This window comes from Hirundo rustica, chromosome 1 (assembly GCF_015227805.2).
Source record: "Hirundo rustica isolate bHirRus1 chromosome 1, bHirRus1.pri.v3, whole genome shotgun sequence".
Lineage (NCBI taxonomy): Eukaryota > Metazoa > Chordata > Aves > Passeriformes > Hirundinidae > Hirundo > Hirundo rustica.
Window position 1 is genome coordinate 127,903,708 of NC_053450.1, and position 19,427 is coordinate 127,923,134.

General features: G+C 37.4%; 1 protein-coding gene across 6 annotated transcripts in view; it reads left to right on the forward strand.

Annotated features, from left to right (window-relative positions):
* The first annotated feature begins 573 nt into the window (after positions 1-573).
* Positions 574-19,427, forward strand: part of ETV1 (ETS variant transcription factor 1) — a 67,516-nt gene continuing 48,662 nt past the window's right edge. The window contains exons 1-5 of one of the 6 annotated variants that reach the window (XM_058422291.1): positions 574-594; positions 2,524-2,658; positions 3,491-3,578; positions 5,317-5,364; positions 15,361-15,414. In XM_058422291.1, coding sequence (XP_058278274.1) covers positions 2,614-2,658; positions 3,491-3,578; positions 5,317-5,364; positions 15,361-15,414 — 235 coding nt within the window. In that variant the 5' untranslated portion in view covers positions 574-594; positions 2,524-2,613. Of the gene's footprint in view, positions 595-1,875; positions 2,007-2,309; positions 2,454-2,523; positions 2,659-3,490; positions 3,579-5,316; positions 5,365-5,738; positions 5,881-13,948; positions 14,051-15,360; positions 15,415-19,427 lie in introns of those variants that run through there. The other 5 variants (XM_058422287.1, XM_058422290.1, XM_058422289.1 and 2 more) reach the window with 5 other exon arrangements.

Here is a 19,427-nt window from a genome sequence, read left to right on the forward strand (position 1 = left end):
TTTAAAGATAAGAAAATCCATTACTGATTTTGCTTTAGAAGAATACATGGTAAAGTCTAGTGCTTTGGGAGCTGGTAGATGAGTGGGTCAAGATATCCATCCAGTGGGTTAAATTGGCCACTTGTTTCCCAGGGCCGTACATGTAGCCATGGCTTTCCCATAAACACAGCAGCTGGTCCAGTCTCAGTATGGGTATAAATAAGAAAATGATGGCCTCATTAGAGAAGCTGTGAATGCCCCATCCCTGGCAGTGTCCAAGGCCAGGCTGGATGTGACTTTGAGCAATCCAGTGTAGTGAGAGCTGCCAATGGTGGAGGGTAGAATTACCAATTTTTTTATCACAAAAGTGGTTTACAGGAACAGCAGCTGAGAGACTTAGTCAAGAACAGAAAAAAATTATTATGGGTTTTTACGTTTAGAATAACATTACTCTCACAAATGCAGGTATGCTGGGGTGGTTGTGTGTGAAAACAGAAGGAGCAAGAACACAAAAAAAACCTGCCGGTGGTGGATGTTTTCCCTAAGAGTGCTGTATGGGAAGGACAGGACTGGTGGGAATATGGTGCTTCCCTCTTCTTCAGCTGGACTGGACAAGTGAGTATGGATAGTGAGATCAGAAAAGAGGACAATCAAAGTGTTGTGACAGGGGTAATATGCTCCAGGATAGAGTGTAATGAAACAATTATAGTTTTTGAAACAAAGTAGTACAGAAGAAGCAACCTGAATATTAAAAACACAGGGAAGTTATGCAAAAGCAGGTTTCTTTAGTTGGCTTTACACCACTAGCTACAATAGGAGCCCTCAGAAAGGGCTGAGTGAGAAGCTGGACTTGCTGGCTTTGGGGCTTTACTTGGTAAATGCTGAACTAAATCAGATCATAGAAAGCTGAAACTTCATATCTCACAGCAAGACAGCGTCATGAATACCTAAATTTACTACCTGATTGCTGTGATACCTGAAATTTATTGCTCAAAGAGAGGACAAATGTAGCTGTTACAAAAGCACAAAATCTGCTTTGGTGCACCTTGGCAGTTCAGAAAGGCAAGAGTTTTTGGACACAACCTTCCAACAGCCACTCTGTCTGAAGAACGGAAAGCTTGCTAGGAGAAGTCCTCAGAACTCCTGGCACCGCTACACACAGTGTATGTGCGCTGCCAAATTCTGTCCACAAAACCTAGAAATTATGTCATCCTCGTAGAAATAAAAATTGCTTTCTATGATTCAACGATTAAAAAAAAAATAATAATCAAAAAACCCCATCCCAAAACCGCCAACCAAAAAACGCCTAACAAAACCCCAAACCTAGAGCAACCATGAGCCCTGGGATGCCACCAGCTCCGGGCAAAACGGTACGAAGCGCCTCTCGCCGCGCTAACCTCCGGGCGCCCGCGGCGCTTTGCGGGGCAGCTCTGCCACCAGAAAGGGCGCGCGTGTGCGTGGGGAGGAGTGTTTTGCTTTACGGAGTCAGGGAGGAGAAACTTTTTCTTTAAATTTGGTGGGGTTTTTTTTTGTTTTGGTTTTTTTTTGTTTGTTTGTTTGTTTGTTTGGTTTTTTTTTGTGAATGGAAGGGGTTGCCTTGCCACTTTGGGGGGTTGGGGCGCAGGGGACCCGACGTGCCAGCGGCAGGATCCCGGGATACCGCCGGGCACCCGAGTGCCGACTTCCGAGGCGCTCCCGCGCCGGCGGCGAGGGTCGGGGCAGCGGCGGGAGTCGCCCCCCGCGGGGCCGGGCGGCGGCGGGGCCGGGGCCGGGGCCGGGGCCGGGGCCGGGGCGGGCGGGCGCGCGGCGATCCGGCGATCCGGCGGGGGGCGCGGGGAGCCAATGGGCGGCGGGGATCCGCCGGCGCGGCTCGGGGGCCCCTGGAGGAGGAGGAGAGGAAAAACCACGGGATTGAGCTCTGTCAGTGGCGCTCGCGGCTTCCAAGGGGGAAGTGCCGGGGAATAATTAATGTTTTTATTAAATTTGGAGGGAATTTTTTGCAGCCGATCGCCGCGCGTGGCCTTCAGGTGGGTCTTCCCCCGCAACTTTGCCCGCCGCCCCGCAGGATGGCGCGGCGGCGGTGGGGCTGCGGGAGCGATCCTGTGGGAGAAGGTGGCCGGTGCGCGGGGCGGGGGGGCCGTGTGTGTGTGTGTGTGTGTGTGAGAGAGAGAGAGAGAGAGAGCGCGGTGAGTGCGTGGCCGCCGGGCGCCGCCGCCGCCGCGAGGTGCGCGGCCAGCCCCGCGTTCGCCATTACGAGTTGAGCACACGCTTGCGAGAGCCGCGGCTGCCGCCGGCGCGGATCGCCCGCGGGTGCGGCGCAGTGTAAATAAAGCCCTGCCTCTCGCCCCGCTGCCTGCCGCCGCCGCCGCGGAGTGCTTTTGCTCCGCGTTTTGCTGGCAGGAGCGTGTAACCCAGGTGAAGGCAGAGAAGGGAGGGTTGTTTTTTTATGAATGGGACTCTTTGAGGTTAATTAGGTATGCAAATGGAAGCAGTTCATTCATGCCTTTTTTTTAAATCTAAAAGCCATCTTGTATTCCCCTCTAGGCTGATTGGAGTCCAGATCCCGAGGAAATCTCCAGATCAAATGCCCAGTAAATAAAAACACTGAGCTAAGTCTCGTGGAAGAGCTGCAGAATGGATGGATTTTATGACCAGCAAGTGCCTTACGTGGTCACCAATGTGAGTGATCAGTTCAAAGTTGGTGTTTATAAACTTGACTCCGAGTTATTTCTGTGGGGGAGTTTTACAGACACAGTCTCTGCTTTGTTACGGCTGTAGGGGCAACTCTTCATCTGGGAGCTTTGCTGGCAAGATGAGCCTATCTTCTTAGTTATTGCAATAAAGCGTCGTGTTCTTTTAAAGACAGTTTTGGGATGATTAAAAAATCATGCACATGATTAGCGGATGAGGGAGGCGAGAGCAGCAGCAGCTGCATTCAAAGTTTCTGGCTGCGTTTGCCTGCAACGTTCAAAAGAATGAAGTTGAGGCAAACATTAACCTTTTTTTTCCCTCCCTGTTTTTTGTTTTTTTTTTTTTTTTTTTTTCCCTTCTTCTTCTTTTTCTTTCAGGACTTTGCAAACAATTTTATAAGTAACACAGGAAAAAAACCAAAAAACAGTCTGTTATAATTTCATATCTGGGTTCTCCTGCACAGCTTATGCTATGGGGATTTTTGAGCTATTGTGTAGGTTTGTATACTTCAGATGCTAAAAATACGATTGGTATTGTGTTGCTGCTTGAGCACGTTATACGTGTATTGTACAAATAGATGTCTACGTAGATAGTCAGAAATGTGTTGCATTTAGACATAGGAATCTTTTGGAGGATGTTAGGTGCTCAGCAGTATCTTTTGTTAGGAATTGAAAGCTTGCAAGAAGTCCCTGATTGAAAATGTGAAGAATTTATGCCAACTTTGCGTATTCCCGATTAAATTTAAAAAAAAAGCCCCAAACAAACCAAACCAAATCTCAAACCTCAGATTTCTAAAGTAACTGATCTTTCCTGTTTATAGAATCCGCGTGGGAGAAACTGTAATGAGAGACCGACAAATGTCAGGAAAAGAAAATTCATTAACAGAGACCTGGCTCATGATTCAGAAGGTGAGGGTTTGTTGTTTTCCCCCCTTCCCCCTTCTCCCTTTCTTACTAATGCAGAGAGGCTTTCTGAGAGCTCTTTATTTATTTATTTTGGAGATAAATATATCTAGATCAATCTGAATAAACAAGACGAGAAAACTGCATTTACTGATGCAAAACAAACTAGCAAAGGCAGTAAATTTATTAAGTTGAAAGTCTTTCCTTGACTTACCCTGTTGCATTTTGTGCACATGTGGCAGACGGATGTCACGCACTGAGGCCAAGCCTTTGCGGTGTCTGACACAAGTCATGGCACCTGGCTTTTTCACTATCAGGCTTCTTCAGCTTTAGGGCATTCTTCATCCCTCCCATTTTTTAACATCCTTTTCCCTGGTATGTCTTCACTGAGGGTAGCAGGAGCGAGAGAATGTGGGTGTGGAGATTTGATTTTCACCAGCTTTACTGTATAGTCAGGCTTCTGGTGCTTGCTGGCCTGTTTGTCTTTTTGTATAACACTAACAGGGTTAAAAATCCAGGGAATTTTGATTAAGGGAGCCTAGTGTGGAGAAAGTTTTGGGAGGCCAAAGATTTGTAACTTAGTCCCATCAGTAGCCACTCAGGATTGTAGCTTGAGAGCTGTGGGCTGGTAATAGCTGTTAACACTTCCTTAGGTTACAAGGTCTGTATTATGCTATGCCTAGAGCCCTGCAAGTACATAAGACATACAGGAAGATATGTAGAGGCTATAGCTTACCCCTATGTAAATCTTAACAGGGTAAGAACACACTCACAGTTTCCAAAACCCATACTTGCTTGGAAAAGTAGATTGAAAAGAAAACAACTTTCTGATTTTCAGTTAAATAATTTCCCAATGTGCATGTGGGGTATCAGTCCACAGGATAAATGAATAGCCTCTGTCATTTAAGTATATGTAAATAGTTATCTGTCAGCATTCATAAAAGAGGAAGTCTCTCTCAAAATACACTAAATTAAAAATAAACCATTTGTTAGTTCAAATATCCTACTTAGTCTTAACAAACAGAATTCTTGTAACTGAGTTTCTGAGGCTTGCAAGTAAGCTGAATGCTGCTCTGGTTTACACCCATTGTAAGTAACTGATTTCAGTGAATTGCAAAAGATAAGCTGCTGCAAAATTCAGTCCATGAAGAAGATGGTTTTAGCTTTAAAGAAGTATAGTGAGCATGGAGGAAATAGTGGTGATTCTCATGTCATACAAAGTAAAACATAAGGGGAAGTACAAAAGATTTCCCATTTCTCTTTGCTATTGCAGCATCTCACGTCATGGCTTCAGAATTTTTATATGATAGTTATGACCCTAGTATTAAAAATACTCAGTTATTGCTCAGGCAGAACTGTGGAAGTCCAAGCAAGCTTTATCTGGGGAAGATATTACAGGAGGAGGCCTGAATTATAAAAGAAGAAATAATTAATCTGTAAGAAATACTATGATTTTTAACTTTTCTATTTGTTGCTGAATGAGCCTTTTATACTAGAGAGCTCTGTTAAGATTCTGGTTATTATTTCAAGAGCTGAAAATACAGTAAGTGCTTGGGTTTTTATTAATAGGTGTAGAAAAATCAGTAACTGATGCTTCAGAATGCCTGCTTTTTCTGTACATTTGACTGCCGAAACAGTATTAATGGATATTGTTCTTAAGGAAAAATATATTTTTGAATGTATTTTAGTCTTGTGAAGAGATTACAGGTGTGAGTCTTTTATCCATGTCTTTATCTTTTTGCAGAACTCTTTCAAGATCTGAGCCAATTACAGGAGACATGGCTTGCAGAAGGTAAGTGAAAAAACTGCTTGTAAAAGAGGAAAAACAACTCTGGAGGGGGAAAAAAAAGTCCTGAACTTGCTGTCTTAATGTTCAGCCCAATTAATTGAGCTCTAAAAGAGCCACCTCATGTGTCATGCATACATTAGAGCCTCTGATGAGTTTGTCTTTGGGGACTCTGGGGCTGCTCTACCCAGTGTCATCACAAATTACCAGGAGAAATTGCTTCCAGCTCACAATCACATCTGCTTTTGGCAAGAACTAATGCACCAAGACTTCAAGTTCTAAGCCTCTGTTCAGATTTTAATTGCAATTGATCAGGTTTATATTATTGTACCTCGAGAGACTACATACAGCCAGAACTGGGCTTGCTGTTTCCTTTTCAGCAGCACATATAATTATTTGGTGTTCTGGTGGAGTACTTTTCTGATGGCAGAAATTAGTTTCTCTGGGTTCATCGGGACGGGATGCTTCAAGATTTAAGTGCAAGTGTCTTCTTTCCACCTTGTTCACAACACAGAACATTAGGTGTGTATGAAATACTTAACCAGTATTTTTTCTTTATTTTCCTTTTTTTTTTCTTTTTTTTTTTTTTTTTTTCCCCAGAAATCTTTAAATATTTTGCATGTTATTTTTGTCTTTGTATTTGTGATCATGAGATTCTGTGCCGGGTGATTAGAAAACTAACATCGGTCTTAACACATGCATGTTCTTTTAAGTATTTCAAATAATCTTACAGAGCATATTCTAGTGAAGAGACAAGGGTTGAGAACAATAATGCACAAATCTGAATTTTGGGTAGCTGTTGAGAGATTCATTTAACAGTAACAAAAATGTGCTGCTGCATTAGGAGAACTTTAACAAGTTGCAGGTACCTTTTTTGTCTATTTGTTTTCAGCAACGTTTTCTGATTTTTTTTCCTTTGATATTTGCAGTACTGTTTATTTAAAGCATAAAGATTTTTGTGCATTATCTGTTCTTAATATTTCTGGTCAATTTTTTATGTAAATTTCTGCATCTGAAATAGACATAAATTTGATGCAAGTTAAAATGATCTCTCCAGATTCCTCCTGATTTAAATGAATGTGAGTATTCACATAAGTTTATTTTTTTTCCTGTACAGGACTATACACAGCTGTTTATAGAAGAGATGTTCTGGGGTTTTTTTGGTGGGGCTTTTTTTTTTTCCCTTTGATTTTTTTTTTTTTTTGGGGGGGGGGGGTGTTTTTTGTTTTTTGTTTGTTTGTTTGCTTTGTTTTGTTCTTGTTTGAAAGGAGGAATGTTGGAGTGAAACGCTTGCTCTTGGTGTTCATAGAAAGGGAAATATTGCTGATGACTAGTTGCTTATTCACTGATTCTGTTTTAACAGTTTCTTTAATAGTTTCTTTACCTGTAAGTAAGTTGTGAGGTATTGTTTATTTTGATGACATTTTTATTCTGCTAATATTAGTTTTAGTATGGGATTATTCTGTGTGTAATCAAAAACCCCTTCTGGAATTAATGTAACAGAGGATATATTTTTTATGAACTAATACAATTCTTCCCTAATAATTGAAAACAGGATGTCCTGTACTAAGATCATTTTTGTAGTATAATAGTCAGATGTAACTGTATCTGTCTCCTCGTGGTAATTTTCCTAAGGAACTCTTTGCATTGTGAAATCGCATTCATGTTAGCAAATCAGAAACATGTTAAAATGCTACTAAAAAGATACTATGTTTTAATTTAGAGGTTAACTTTCAGTTTGATTTTTTTTCACTGACATGGATGGTTTTGTTTCTGAAAAATGATTAAATTTCTTTGATCTTAAGTCAGAAAAAATACACGCAGATTCATAATGCATGTGCAGATAGTAATGGAACTTTGAAAAATAATGCAGAATTTAAAACTAATTTGATCATTTGCATAGGTACATAAATTAATGTGATGACAATTTTTATTCTCAAGGCACTGCTTATTTTCAACTAGAATCACTTGTTTGAGAGCCTTTTTCCTCTTTATCAGAGTGTATTTCACTGAATAAATTTAGATGGGTTTTGAGAGAGAAGGTGTCTAGTCCCATGTCAGCTAGGTTGAATAACCTCATAAAGGTAGATAAAATAATCTGGGAAATATTTAAAAATGGGGGAAAAAAAGCTACTCTTTTACCTAGCAGAAAGTAATAAAGCTAAATAATGCTATTTGTCTACAGTATATTGAAACTAAATATTACAGTTTTTTCAGTGTTCTAGAAATACTTTAAGAAATTTCAGTTTCGGGCCATGCCATGGTTTGAGCTGTTTCATGAAACACAAACGTAGCACAGCTTTTCTTAAGGCTAAACTAAAACTGAAATAAAAAGTTAAGATGACAACATCAAATATTGAGCTATTAGCGTGATCCCAAAGTTCTGTGAAAAACAACAACAACAAAACAACAAAAAAACCAACAAAACCCACCCTTTACAACTTCTCTTAGTTTTTATAATATGCTAGTGTTTGAGGACATTGTAGCTCTGCTCAAATGTCTATATGGATAAGTGCAGTCAGGAAACAGATTTTGAAATCAGACTTGTTTACCCATTGCTAGATGTGTCCATTTATGTTCTTCTGGACCTTCCTAGGCTAGAAGTCTGCCAATTTGGCAGCATCAATACTGTTTACATATTTCTTTTCATAATGCTCTGGAGCCAGGGAAATGACCATGAAATTTTAAAACATCTTGACCCTTTTTAAGAAAACCAGTGGCAACTGACCAGGTTTCTCCCACTAGTTCAGATCCCCATTGGGGAGTAACCAGGTCAAAAATCTACTTATTAGTTAGGAGAAGAAAGTGAGTTGCATTTTATGACACCCAAAAATAATGCTTACGGATTTTTCTTTGTTTTGCTTTTCCTGAAGCTGTCCTTTCTGCATCACATGCTTTAGCCTGAAGATTTTTATAGTTAGTGTCACCTGTGACAAGTTGGTGGTAAACAAGTAAACAGAAAAGAAATATATTCTTTTCCTCTTGGAAATGGTGGGAGGTTCACTTGTATTAAAGTATTAATCCAAATATAAACAATTCAGTAACCTGTTTAATATTTTATTACTACATAATTAACAAGCTGAATACTACTTACAGAGAGCTCACAAATGTATTCCAGTAGCTGCATAGTTGATTTTTATGGAAATGAGTTTTGCTTCTTACTCTGTGTAGTATTATATATGTAAGAAAGACTGAATTATTTTGGTGTAAAACTTCTGAGTAAGGTTGCCCCGTGTCAATAGTTATGCAAGACGGAAGACAGAGTATAACAGTTTTCTCCTGCTAGAAATTGTAAATGGGAAGCCTTTAGTAGTTTTTTCAATATTCAACCTTGAAATGGTTAAAGTTGCATATTGCTAACCAAGACAAATATTATTTGGATTTTATCTTTTCTTTTATATTTAGATAACTCAGTGGCAACATTTTGACATGATAATACTATAAAATGACTTTACTGATACCATGTATTTGAAGTCAGGTTGGTTCTGTCAAGTAGCAATTGTTCGGTGACTTGAAAAAAGCGGTTAAAATATTAGTCTAATGTTATCTTGTCATGGTAGCTGTTCCTACTTATTGTGGAACAAAATGAAGAGAGAACAAATTGTTACTGGGTGAATGAGTGAGTGTCTTCTTTCTGTGGTGAAAACATTTGGTTTTGGGGAATACTAGGTTAACAAAAAACAGGGGTTTTTTTAATATTATTTAGATACTAATTTCTTCTACAGCTTGTTCAAGATACATAAAAGGCATCCCAAGTGAAGGCAAATAATAAATTTATGCACTAGATCTGCTAATTAGAGCAACAGATAATAAGCTTCTCAGATGGTAATGTACTAAAAATAAAATACAATGTACTTTGTGTGATTTGAAAAACACACAAAAAGATTAAGTAAACAGTAAGTGGTTTGAAATAACAGCTACAGGTAACGGGTTCATGCCTCTACCGCAACTCAGCTAAATTGAGTGGATGGCTTCAGGCTACTGGTATTCAGAAGCCACTTCTTAGTACCTGAATGTAAGTAATTTCTCACAAGTATTTATTGGCCAACTTTGGAATGAACTTGAGGAAATAAGTTTCTTCCCTCTGCTCTCGTAATGTGTATGTCCCACCAGTGTTGCAGTGATGTTTAAGCGAGTGTTGACTTGTAGCTTATTTTTTGAGTGAGGAGGTGTGAAAGAAAATAGTTTCTAGGTCTTGAAGGATTGCTTTTAATTAAAGAGAGTACTGGATCTTCAAATATTAGTCTAGTTTGAGTGGCTTGATTTAACCTGGCTAACCAGCTTCTTTCTGCCAAAAAGTTGTAAAATTTAGCCAGTGTAAGGCAGGTGGTATGTAGCCACATTCAAGAACTATCCACCTTTTCATAGGAGCAATAAGAGTCAAGAAATAGTAATTTAATACCTTCATGATTGAAATCTGCCTGACAAACACTCTTAAAAGCAGTGAAAACACTTTCAGTTTGTAGTACAGAGAATATCGCCTTTCTTTTTTTTTTTTTTTTTGGTGGACTCTCATGATCTGATAGATTTGGTTTTTCTAATACTCACAGCTCATGATCATAAATATCTGCACAAAAAAAAAAAGAACAGTTAGATTAGGCAAAATAGGAGGGAAGGGGATGTTATTAAAAAAAAAAATCAAAATAAATAATCCCACCAAAAATCTACAAATCTGAAAGTCTTTGTAGTAACAAACTTATTCATGTTTCTTGTTTTCTAGAAAAGTAAATAATTTTACTCAAAATCACAATTTTCAAAAGCGTAGAGGGGTTTGCTAACCATGAGGCATGTAGCGAAATATTAAATGTGAGTACCCCTTTTAAGCTAATCTTTTTTTCTCATTTTTAGTATAGCAGCAAATGAAAAACAGATTCTGCAAACCCATCTTCATATTCCTAGGGATTATTCACATAAGAAAGAATTTTGAGATCTGGAGCTAGTTTTGATGTACATTTAAGTTTATAAGTCAGAGCATCTCACGTTATGTAAAAAGGGTTTGGAGTTGTTTTGACAGCAAATCCAGTGCTTATGGGAAGTAATATTTTTTACCATCTTGAAATTTATCACTGTTTTGCCTTCCCAATGCTTCTTTAGAAAAAGTTGTTCCTGTGGAAAAAGAGCCACCAACTACCCCCCCCCAGCTCTTGCAGGAATACTTACAATTCAGCCAATCTTTCAGATATTCAGAAGTGACAATGAATCAAAGAAAACTCAATAGATCCATTACTGTTGAGGCCTGAAGTTTTATTTTAGCTAAGGCCAAAATACTACTGCTCATATAGAATTTCCTGTCAATTTCAATTTCTTTTGCCACTTCGAATAAATGATGGATATTTTAAAACTAATTGCTCTTAGCTCTAAAAGTGAAGCATGAGGTCAGAGCACACAGTACCGCAGGAAGTGTTCCGCTACCCAAAATAAAGTTTTTAGTGAAGCATTTTCAGCTTCTTGTTTTTCTGGGCAGTTTCCAGGGTTTTTTGTTGTTGTTGGTGGTGGTGTTTTTTTTTTTTGTTTTTTTTTTTTTAATAGGAACACCTTTCTCTGGAGTGCAGCTGAGCTTTTGGAAGCAGTTTGTGAGTGGGAGAAGGAAGAGTTAAGTTTAAGCGCTTTATAGTTTGCTTAAGTTTTCATTTATTAAATAACGTTCCTCAGCAGGTCTGTGCTGCATCTTGAGACAAAGCAGTGAAATCACTGTGTTTATGCCTAAAGTTCAAGTTTACTTTGCTGTAGCTTTCTGGAAGGGTGTGACATGAAAAGCTTGTGGTTGGGGCCACATGGTTCATGCTGGACTGTGTTTTTGTGAATGGAGGCAGAACTCCAGTTCTGACTGCTTGTCTTGAGGAATTGCTTCGGAGATCAGCTGTCTCATTCACTGGCAGAAAGAATGACTCATACATCTTCTGCCTTGTTTGGCTCCAGGTCATTGTTACAGTGGATAGAGCTGGTTTTAATTAAATATTAACTCCTTTTGTCCTGGATGCTTGTTAATGGGGACTTTTTGTTTACTTGCAGTGAAAGCAAGCTAACAGGCCCGAGTGTTAAACTTTTTTTTTTTTTTTCCTTCAAATTGCTTTCCCTTTGCAAAATGAGCCGTCAGTTCAGCTTTTCAAAGAGTGTTTAAAGCTCTAAAAACTACAAACAATTATGAAGTATTTCTGTGCTGTGAATGCTTGCACAGCTCAGTAGGTAGTGAAACTGTAAAACCTAAACTGATAACATCTTCAGGATCATCATTAACATTTCTGCATGCTTTCCAAATCCTCTTGAGACATTATAGCTATAGTCAGAAGAAAAAAAAAAAACAACTTTTGGTAACATTCTAGGCTGAGTTGGATAGTTTATGCTGCAGATGTTGTCTGCTTCAGGAGTCTGAGACTTGATGGCTCTGAATGTGGAATGAACTAATGTAGCTGCTTCTGCTATAAGCAGTAAAAGCCATGTGCTTAATATCCTTAAAAACCTTTTATTAGTCTTTTGGAATATACTTGTCTTCTCAAACCCCCATAATTAAGTAGCACAAGGAAATGTTCTCATATAGATGGGTGATCATTTCAGATATCTTTTTTCAATTTTCCTCTGAATGGCAAAGTAAAAAAAAAAAAAAAAAAAAAAAAGTTTTGGTGATTTATGCATTGTGTCTTGTGTATGTTAACAGAAGCTTTTATGGCAGCCTTGCTAAATTGCAGTATTTGTGAATAAAAGAGGAAATGAATGACCTATGTATATAAATGTGTATACAGTTGTGGCACTGCAAGTTACATTTTCCTTTCAGATATTCATGTTGAAGTGTCTTTGCCTGCTTATTTAATTTGCTGCAAAATGTTCCTGTAATTGTCCAAAATCCAGGTATAAAAGCCCTCTTCTGCCTGAGCAATGGGATGATGTATCCCAATGATAACAGCATTATCCCAATGATTACAGCAAGGTGCTGGTGGAAGGTATCCCTGTGTGACAATGAGTGTTTGCATTTAGGCAGTATGGTCGTATGTAAGTTTCAGTTCTGCTTGTTTAAGAATAATATCAGATTAAGTGAAGAAATAATTTAAGTTCTCATTTCCACCAGTTAGCAGGTCCTTTTAATTTCTCTGTGTAGGCTTGTGGGCTCATTTCTAAGGTACTGATGATACTAAATTTACGTGCCAGTTGGAAATGCATGTTCCTAGTTTTAATGTTTTGGATGCTATTATTTGTTTTGTTTACATTTGGCAGGGTTTTAAACACTTCTTAACTTGCTGTGTTCCTTTCTCTACAGAGGCTTTTAAGGCTATGTTAATATTGCATTTAAAGTAAATTTTGACAGCATAGTCTCCACCTGTTTCTAGAGAACCGATAAAGTGATGTGCTCCGTCTCTACTAAATATGCCTTCATAAATTTTGGGGATCCATGAATGAAGTACATTATTCTTGTTTACTCCATAAACAAGGGCAAATCAGGGGTAATGGCAGTGATATAGTGGTTTCCATGACTGTTCAACCAGATATATTTTGGGGTTTTCTTACTCTATGACTGGGGGGAAAAAAAAGGACCTTACTTACTGATATATACATAAATCTCTACAACAGATTTTTTTGTGGACTAAGTCAAATTCAATTGATAAAACCAGAATGAAGCACTGGTGAAGCTGTCCAGTGCACAGAAGACACTCTCTGGAAAGTTATATGAGATTTGTATCCCTGTTTTGCAATGACTAAATGTAACCTCTTTATTTAAACAGACGGGGTTTTGTTTTCTTTGAGGCTTTTAAAGGTATCTTAGATTCACATATTTATATATATATATGTATCTACATATATATGTATATATAAAATGCAGGTGCACGTTAAAAAAATAAATTTTGCTAGCCTCCTTGCTGCATTTGAAAATGATAGCTGGCTTAAGAAAAATGTGTGGGTTGTGTCTTCTGTAACAAGAAGTTACTTGATTCAATTACTTTAACTCTGAATGTACTCACAGATGCTTCAGAAACAAGTGGAAATATAAGGAATCTTAGGAACTGATTTTTAAGTAGAAGACCTTGATTTCGTAATCAGATTTTTCTGTGACAGTCGAATAATTGGCATTTTTCTAAAGAAAATGCCAAACATTCACCTGTAGTCAATTGCATGAAATGTCAGAAATTGTGGAGCCATAATGTTTGGGCTCATCCTGTCCCTGAGTTCATTCTTGGTAAAACTTTGGTGGTTTCTTTGGAAGAAAGAGAAATTGAATGCATCAAAATAGTGTGAATATTTGTGTTGGTAGTGTTTTATACAGTTTCAAACTTCAAGGAGCCAATATGCCCTTAGAGGTACTGGTTTATTCTAAAAGGATGGGTTATTGTCAGGTTTGATTTTGTTTGTTTGTTTTTAATTAGAAACCTAAATAACAAAGCAACAGTAGCTATGCTTTTTTTTCCCAAAGTAAGGCTAATTACACTTAGTGTATTTATCTTACTCACACTTCTTTTCAAATCTGTATTTGCACATATCCAAGGGCATTTGTTTTTAAGGGGTATTTGCTGCAATTAAGACAGTAGGATTTTAAATTTATTTTAAAACCCAGAGCAAATAATTTTTCAGTATTATGAGCCTGATTCTGAACTCTTTACCCAGGAAAAAAAACCCTTCCAGTTAAATCATTAGAAATATTTCCTGAGTAAAGGAGTGGAGATCTGGTCCATGAAGAGCACTGTAGTGCACATTCAAAATAATTGTGAGTAATTTAAATTAAGTATATATTTTTAATTCAAACAAATTATATTAAAACTAGTAGAAATTGCATATGTATAATGGGGAATATGCACTTTCTATACTAGAAAATGTTCTGAGGGTCATTAAAGTTACATTTTATCATTTAATGTATTTGAGAACATTTGATAGTCACAGTTTCGATAAATGATTTTATATAAGCAGCATTTACCTTTCAAATCTTGTTGGGTAACCAGATCACGGCAGATGTTAACTTTTAATTAAGATCACATGAATTATTTGCTTGTCTTCAGATAAGAACTGTGGAAAGTATTTTTAAACGATGATTTTATGCAGCTTTGCTGTGGCCATTGCAGTTAGTGTGTATGTTGAGGAAAAGATGACAAAGTTAAGAGAAGATAAGCGGGATCTCTTTTGCGATGTACCAGAATCAGTCATGCTCCGAGGATGCCATTTCTCTGTGTAATGTTCTGCAGTTATTTGAATGTATTCATCTGTAATAAACATTTAGTGGTAGTTCAGCTTAAATGGTTTAAATGAGTTTACCACGCAGTTTGAGAGATGGCTGATGTCTTAGATATACAACGAAAAGGAAATGTGGTACCAGAGGAGCAAAATTATTCATCAGCAGACCGTGAAATGTTTGTGTTTAATAGCTCAGGTTTGTGATGGAAGTTTCCTAAAAGTGAAGATGATCTTACAAAAGGCAAATGGATGTTAATCAGGATTTTTTACCTTAAGTAAATCTTTTTCAATGTCTGAAATGTTGTCATCAAACGAGGAATTCTGTGGTCTGGTAGAATAGTTCTTTTTGAATATTTAAAACAACAGAAAATCCCTACTGTGTTGGCTGACTGCCATGAACAATCACTTTAAAATAAGCCGAAGGTGTGGTAGTTTAAGGTTAAAGAAGCATTAGTGTTAATCAGTGGGATTTGGTTTTATGTGGACATTATGTGCAGATATTTTGAAAATGAGCACTAATCAGTTTTACTAGTGGTATGGTAGGTCCAGACCCTGGTACAGGGAGTGAGGCAGGGCCAGTGAGCCCCAACATCCTCCCATTCCCATTGTTTTGTGCTGGGGCTTCTGTGGACTCACTGCAGCACAGAGCTTCACCCCAGGGTTTATCTGATACTAAAATGATGCGCTTGCCTGATTTTCATACTTAACAATCAAGAAACAAAAAATCATAATTTTAAATTTGACTGTGCTTTAAATGAAGTACAAGAGTCTTTATTTATGTTTTAATGGCTTATTTTAATTCTTGTTTCTTGTTTTTTGTTTGTTTTGTTTTTGTATTCCTTCCTTCAGCTCAGGTACCTGACAATGACGAGCAGTTTGTGCCAGACTATCAGGCTGAAAGTTGTAAGTATACTACAAATCATCACTTTCTTAAAATATATATGTTTCTATATTTATATATGTTTCTTCATATTTGCTATTTATTTTGTCATCTGTGGTCATGTGATAGCTCTTTTTGATGATCGGTGACATCAGTGTGATGAGTAGATAAAGCAAGTGGCATTTTGGTGTGCAGCCAAAAGAACTTGTTTGGCTGAAGGTATAACCTTTAGCATGAGGCCCTTTCCTGTCATTTCCACCCACAGCCCCAGCATGGAAAAACTTAGGTTGGGGAGGTAGAAGGAGTTTCTTTGGCTGTAGAGTGAGCAGAGGAGCTTTTCAGTCGGTACAGATCAGATACCGTGTAGGATGCATCTCTGCTGAGCAGAAGTCAGGCTCCTCAACGCGTTTTGTGTATGAGTAAATAAATGAAATTCTCCACATAATCAATCTCCACATAATCAATTCAGCCACAGCTGAAACATTTTTAACTTGTCTTAGCATGTGGCATTTTTTTGCTCAAACAATATTTTCCTTTGAGTTAATCGGTGAAAGCAGGAGTTACGTTAAGCTGGGTGCTTTGCATTGTTTTCTATTTACTTAACAAGACCCTAAACTTATTTTTATCAGCCTGTACCCCTCAAGTCTTGCCTTTACCTATTAAAATGCTCCTATTCTGTTAAATGCTGGCTCGGTTTTGCTGTACCTGCTGTTCTGTGGCATTGGGTGATTGCAAGGGCATAGCATAAGAAATATCTGACAAAGTCACAGACTTCTTGGAGCTTCTTTTTGCAGTTTTCTTCTTCATGGCAAGGCTTCTCCCTGTCATCAGAGGTCTATTCTAAGCAGTTGTCTGCTGATTGTAATATAGCACATGGTAGCTTTTCCATTTTGCTGAATAACTTAAATAGTTTATCCTATTGGAGTGAATTACTGGAGTTCACTAAACCAGATAGCTGTTAAAAATGGCATTCATGTACTGCAATATTAAGAATAATATTTGAGAGATTAGAAGGAATTGCATTAAAATAGTCTTTAACCCAAAAAACAAATTCACACTTGCTGAATTTTCCTATAAATCTTTTAGATTATTTTTTCCTGTTATTAAGAAGCTGTTTTAAGAAGAATTTGTTGAGAATATTCAACAGTATTTTGTGAGGCAAAAAAAAAGCCTGCACTTTTTTTTTAAGTCCCCTGGAATTATTGCTGTGCAGGATGGTATCTCTGCACAGTAACAATTTAAATTAGTTTTTTTTATCAAAGTTCCTGTACATATACTAACCAGCAATCCTGGTCACTTTTAAACCTTGAAAATTGCCTTTTGTAACAGAAGGGGGGTTTTTTTCACCTCTGTCTTCAGAGACTTTTTTTTTTTAAATTAAATTTTCATATGAAAGAGAAAACAATCTATAAATTGAAAATCAGATATTTTACTTTACATATGGATCTGTGTCCAAATATAGTCATTCATATATATACCTTTGTGTAAGAGTACAAAGTTCAACTGGGGCTTCTATTAACCCACAATTATCGTTACACAACAAGTCAGTGATTCTTGGAAAATAATTTGTGAATGAAAAGCCCCATTGAAGCTGGCCAGTGCTTTTGGTGATAAAGAAATTCACCTAATATGGCTATTTTATTAATGCTGTTGTGTTTCAAAGTTCCTTAGCCACAGCTTACACACTATTATCAAAGGAACATTTATTTCTTAATTTCAGTTGGTTTCTTTATCTTAAGTAAAGGTCAGGAGAGCTTCCTGGAGAGTTACTCTGACAAAGGTTATGGAGTTTCAGACATACACTTGGATATAATGTATGTAGCTGTGGGCTCTGCAAAACAGGAATGGAGATCAACATAACCAAAGCCATGGGGAAATTACTGCTGCAGAAGTAGTACACTTGTGACTTTTCTCTAGGATCCAAGCCTGCCTTCAAACTCCATTATAATGGCTTGCTCTATATAGTCTATAACTGTGCAGTACTGAACCCGTTACTGGCTGCAGTCTGGCAGAAGCACTTGACCTCTTCCTCTAAAAATCTACTTAAAATATTTTATTTTATTTTATTTTATTTTATTTTATTTTATTTATTTTTACATGGGAGAGAATGGACAAGTTTTCATAGATTTAGTGTTTAATACATTTAATTGATCCAATAATGTGGAAGAACAGAAGTGTAAACCGATGAAGGGGGTGACAGCAACTTTAGTTCAAAGGCATCTAAACTAAACTGTGCTTTGCTACAGAAATTTCATTTATGGAACTGTATATAGATAGGGTTGTGTATGTGGAGTGCAAAGTGTGTAAAGAAAACTGAAGTGTTCCAGTGAAACAATCTGCAGTCCAGGTACAAAAAATAATGACATTTTATTTCTAGGTTCATTGCTTGAGAAAGGGGCTTTAAAGCTGAGACAGATGTGTGCTGTTAAATTGAAAGTTGTGATGTCAAATTGAAACATTAAAACGAGACTTAAGAAGCTTCAATAACAGCAGCAGTTCTGTTTTAACCACAGAACAATGTGGTTAAAATTTGCTTGGTGATTTGAAGAAGTCAGCTCTTGAAGCAAGATGTTGAAGGTAGTGGAGGAACTGATACTGCCAAGATCATGTGCTGTGTCCCAGCTCTGAGCAGGATTCAATGCCCCTTAAAGTGCTGTGGGTTTTGCATTTATTTTCTGTAAAATGATTTTAACTGGTGAAACTGCACTGGTATTAGTAGCTAGGGGAAACATTTAGTTTAGATTAGATATACAGTCCACTTTATCCACGCAGGGATTTAACTTCAAAGCTAGCTTGGGACCATGAATATTTCAATTATGAGTTGCTATTAAACTTCAATCAGTTTTTGAAAAGCAAACATAATATGTGTATTTATAGTTAGGTGTGGGCTTTAGATATTACGAGTGAGATCAACAGCTAGCATAACTTCATGTGGTATTATTGACGTTATTGGAATTACGCATATTTCTGTTAGCTAAGGATCCAGCATGTCAAGCTTTAAGCTTCAGTTTACCTGTTTAAAAGAAAAAATTATTTTGTTACTCCTTTATGTCTTTTGGAAAGAGGCCCTTCCTACCATAAGAATCTTAGTAATGCCTGCACTTTCAAACCTTACTTTTTTGTAATCAAAGCCCCATCTTCTCTTAACTTTTTATTAAATATTTTTTAACTTGGCATACCTATCACAAAGAACTGGTTTGTAATTTTGTTTAGTGTGAATGGAATTTAAAGTAGATAACAACTAGCTTGTTTAGCTGAAATTTGAAAAACGAAACAAAGGTTTCTTGTACCTTTCTTCTTTCTGTGAGTACTGATATCCTTGAGTTCTAAGAGACAAAAATGTGTAGAATTTTTTTTTTTTTGGTTTGAAGTTATACTGGAAAAATACAGAATTACATATTAAATAGTGTAATTCCTTACTTTTTCATTTCCATTCTTGCAAGAAATAAAAATTCCACAGGAAAAAAGAATTACTTCTTCAGACTTTTACTCAAAAATTCCATTTTAGGCAGGTTGGTTTTGTCTCTTTTTAAATCTGCTTCTATAATGCACTTTACTTGTTTGCTGAACATTCAAGTCATTTCCTAATGACTATTCTTTAACAATAACATGAAAAGTTGTGTAAAGCAAAGATACAAAAATCTGTTTCCTCTAAAAAGGTGAATGTTTGGGGGTATTTTTTTAATCAACATTCTGTATGTGACACTTTTTCCTAATTCCTATCCGATTCATAAAACCTAACTAAGCTGTTTTTCCCTCCGTATAAAGTCTGTATCCACGTTTGGAGAAGGGCGACCTGTGTTAACTTCCTCAGATAAGGTTTCCTATTGTTTCAAGTCCATTTTCATATACTGAGGAGGAGCCAGATCCTGAACTGGTTGTAATCAGTGGCAAGGCTTTCAGATACTGTGGAACAGCAAGGATTTTTCCACTCCAGGAGCAAAAATGAATAAAGTGTTCAGTTTGCTCGAAGTCAATAGCTGTTGAGGTGAAGATTACTTGCTCCCATTGTTTGGATGGTTTCTGTGACAGACAC